Genomic DNA, 545 nt, shown 5'->3' on the forward strand with positions numbered 1-545 from the left:
GGGGGGGGGGGGGGGAAGGGGGCGGCTGCTTGGGGGCTGAGGGGGGGAAAGGGGGTTCCAGAGGGTGGGGGGGGAACAGGGGGAGTCCAGGAAAAGGAGAGGGGGGGGCAGCAGGGAGCCGGGGTGCCCTCGGTGTCTCCGTGCAGGGTCTTGGGGGGGACGGGGAGGGGGGGGGTGAAGGCCCAACCACTCCTCACACCAAACCCTGCCCCCCCCCCAGCACAGGGGCAGCCCCCCCTCAGCCCTCCCTGCCCCACATCACCACGTCCCCCCCCCCCCCCAACGCCTTTCCCCTCCTACCCAAAACCTCCCACCCCCAAAAAACTCCCCCCAACACCCCCCAAAGCCCCCCAACAACCCCCCCCAGCCCCCCCAGGCCCCCGAACCCCCCCCCCCAAAGACCCCCCCCAGGCCCCCCAAACCCTCCAGCCCCCCCCCCCGCGGGCCCGTGCCCGGCGCCCACCTGCCGGGCAGCTTGGCGCTGCGCTTCCAGAAGTGCCGCCCGCTCTCGGCGGCCATGGCCGAGGGGGGGGGGGGGGGGGGGG

At 75.6% G+C, this 545-nt stretch overlaps 1 protein-coding gene across 1 annotated transcript in view; it reads right to left on the minus strand.

Moving 5' to 3' along the window:
- TBC1D22B (TBC1 domain family member 22B) overlaps positions 1–536 on the minus strand; it is a 15,592-nt gene extending 15,056 nt beyond the window's left edge. The window contains exon 1 of the mRNA XM_035347368.1: positions 464–536. Coding sequence (XP_035203259.1) covers positions 464–519 — 56 coding nt within the window. The 5' untranslated portion in view covers positions 520–536. The remainder of the gene's footprint in view (positions 1–463) is intronic.
- Positions 537–545: the final 9 nt, after the last annotated feature.

Source organism: Oxyura jamaicensis, chromosome 26, assembly GCF_011077185.1.
Source record: "Oxyura jamaicensis isolate SHBP4307 breed ruddy duck chromosome 26, BPBGC_Ojam_1.0, whole genome shotgun sequence".
Classification (NCBI taxonomy): domain Eukaryota; kingdom Metazoa; phylum Chordata; class Aves; order Anseriformes; family Anatidae; genus Oxyura; species Oxyura jamaicensis.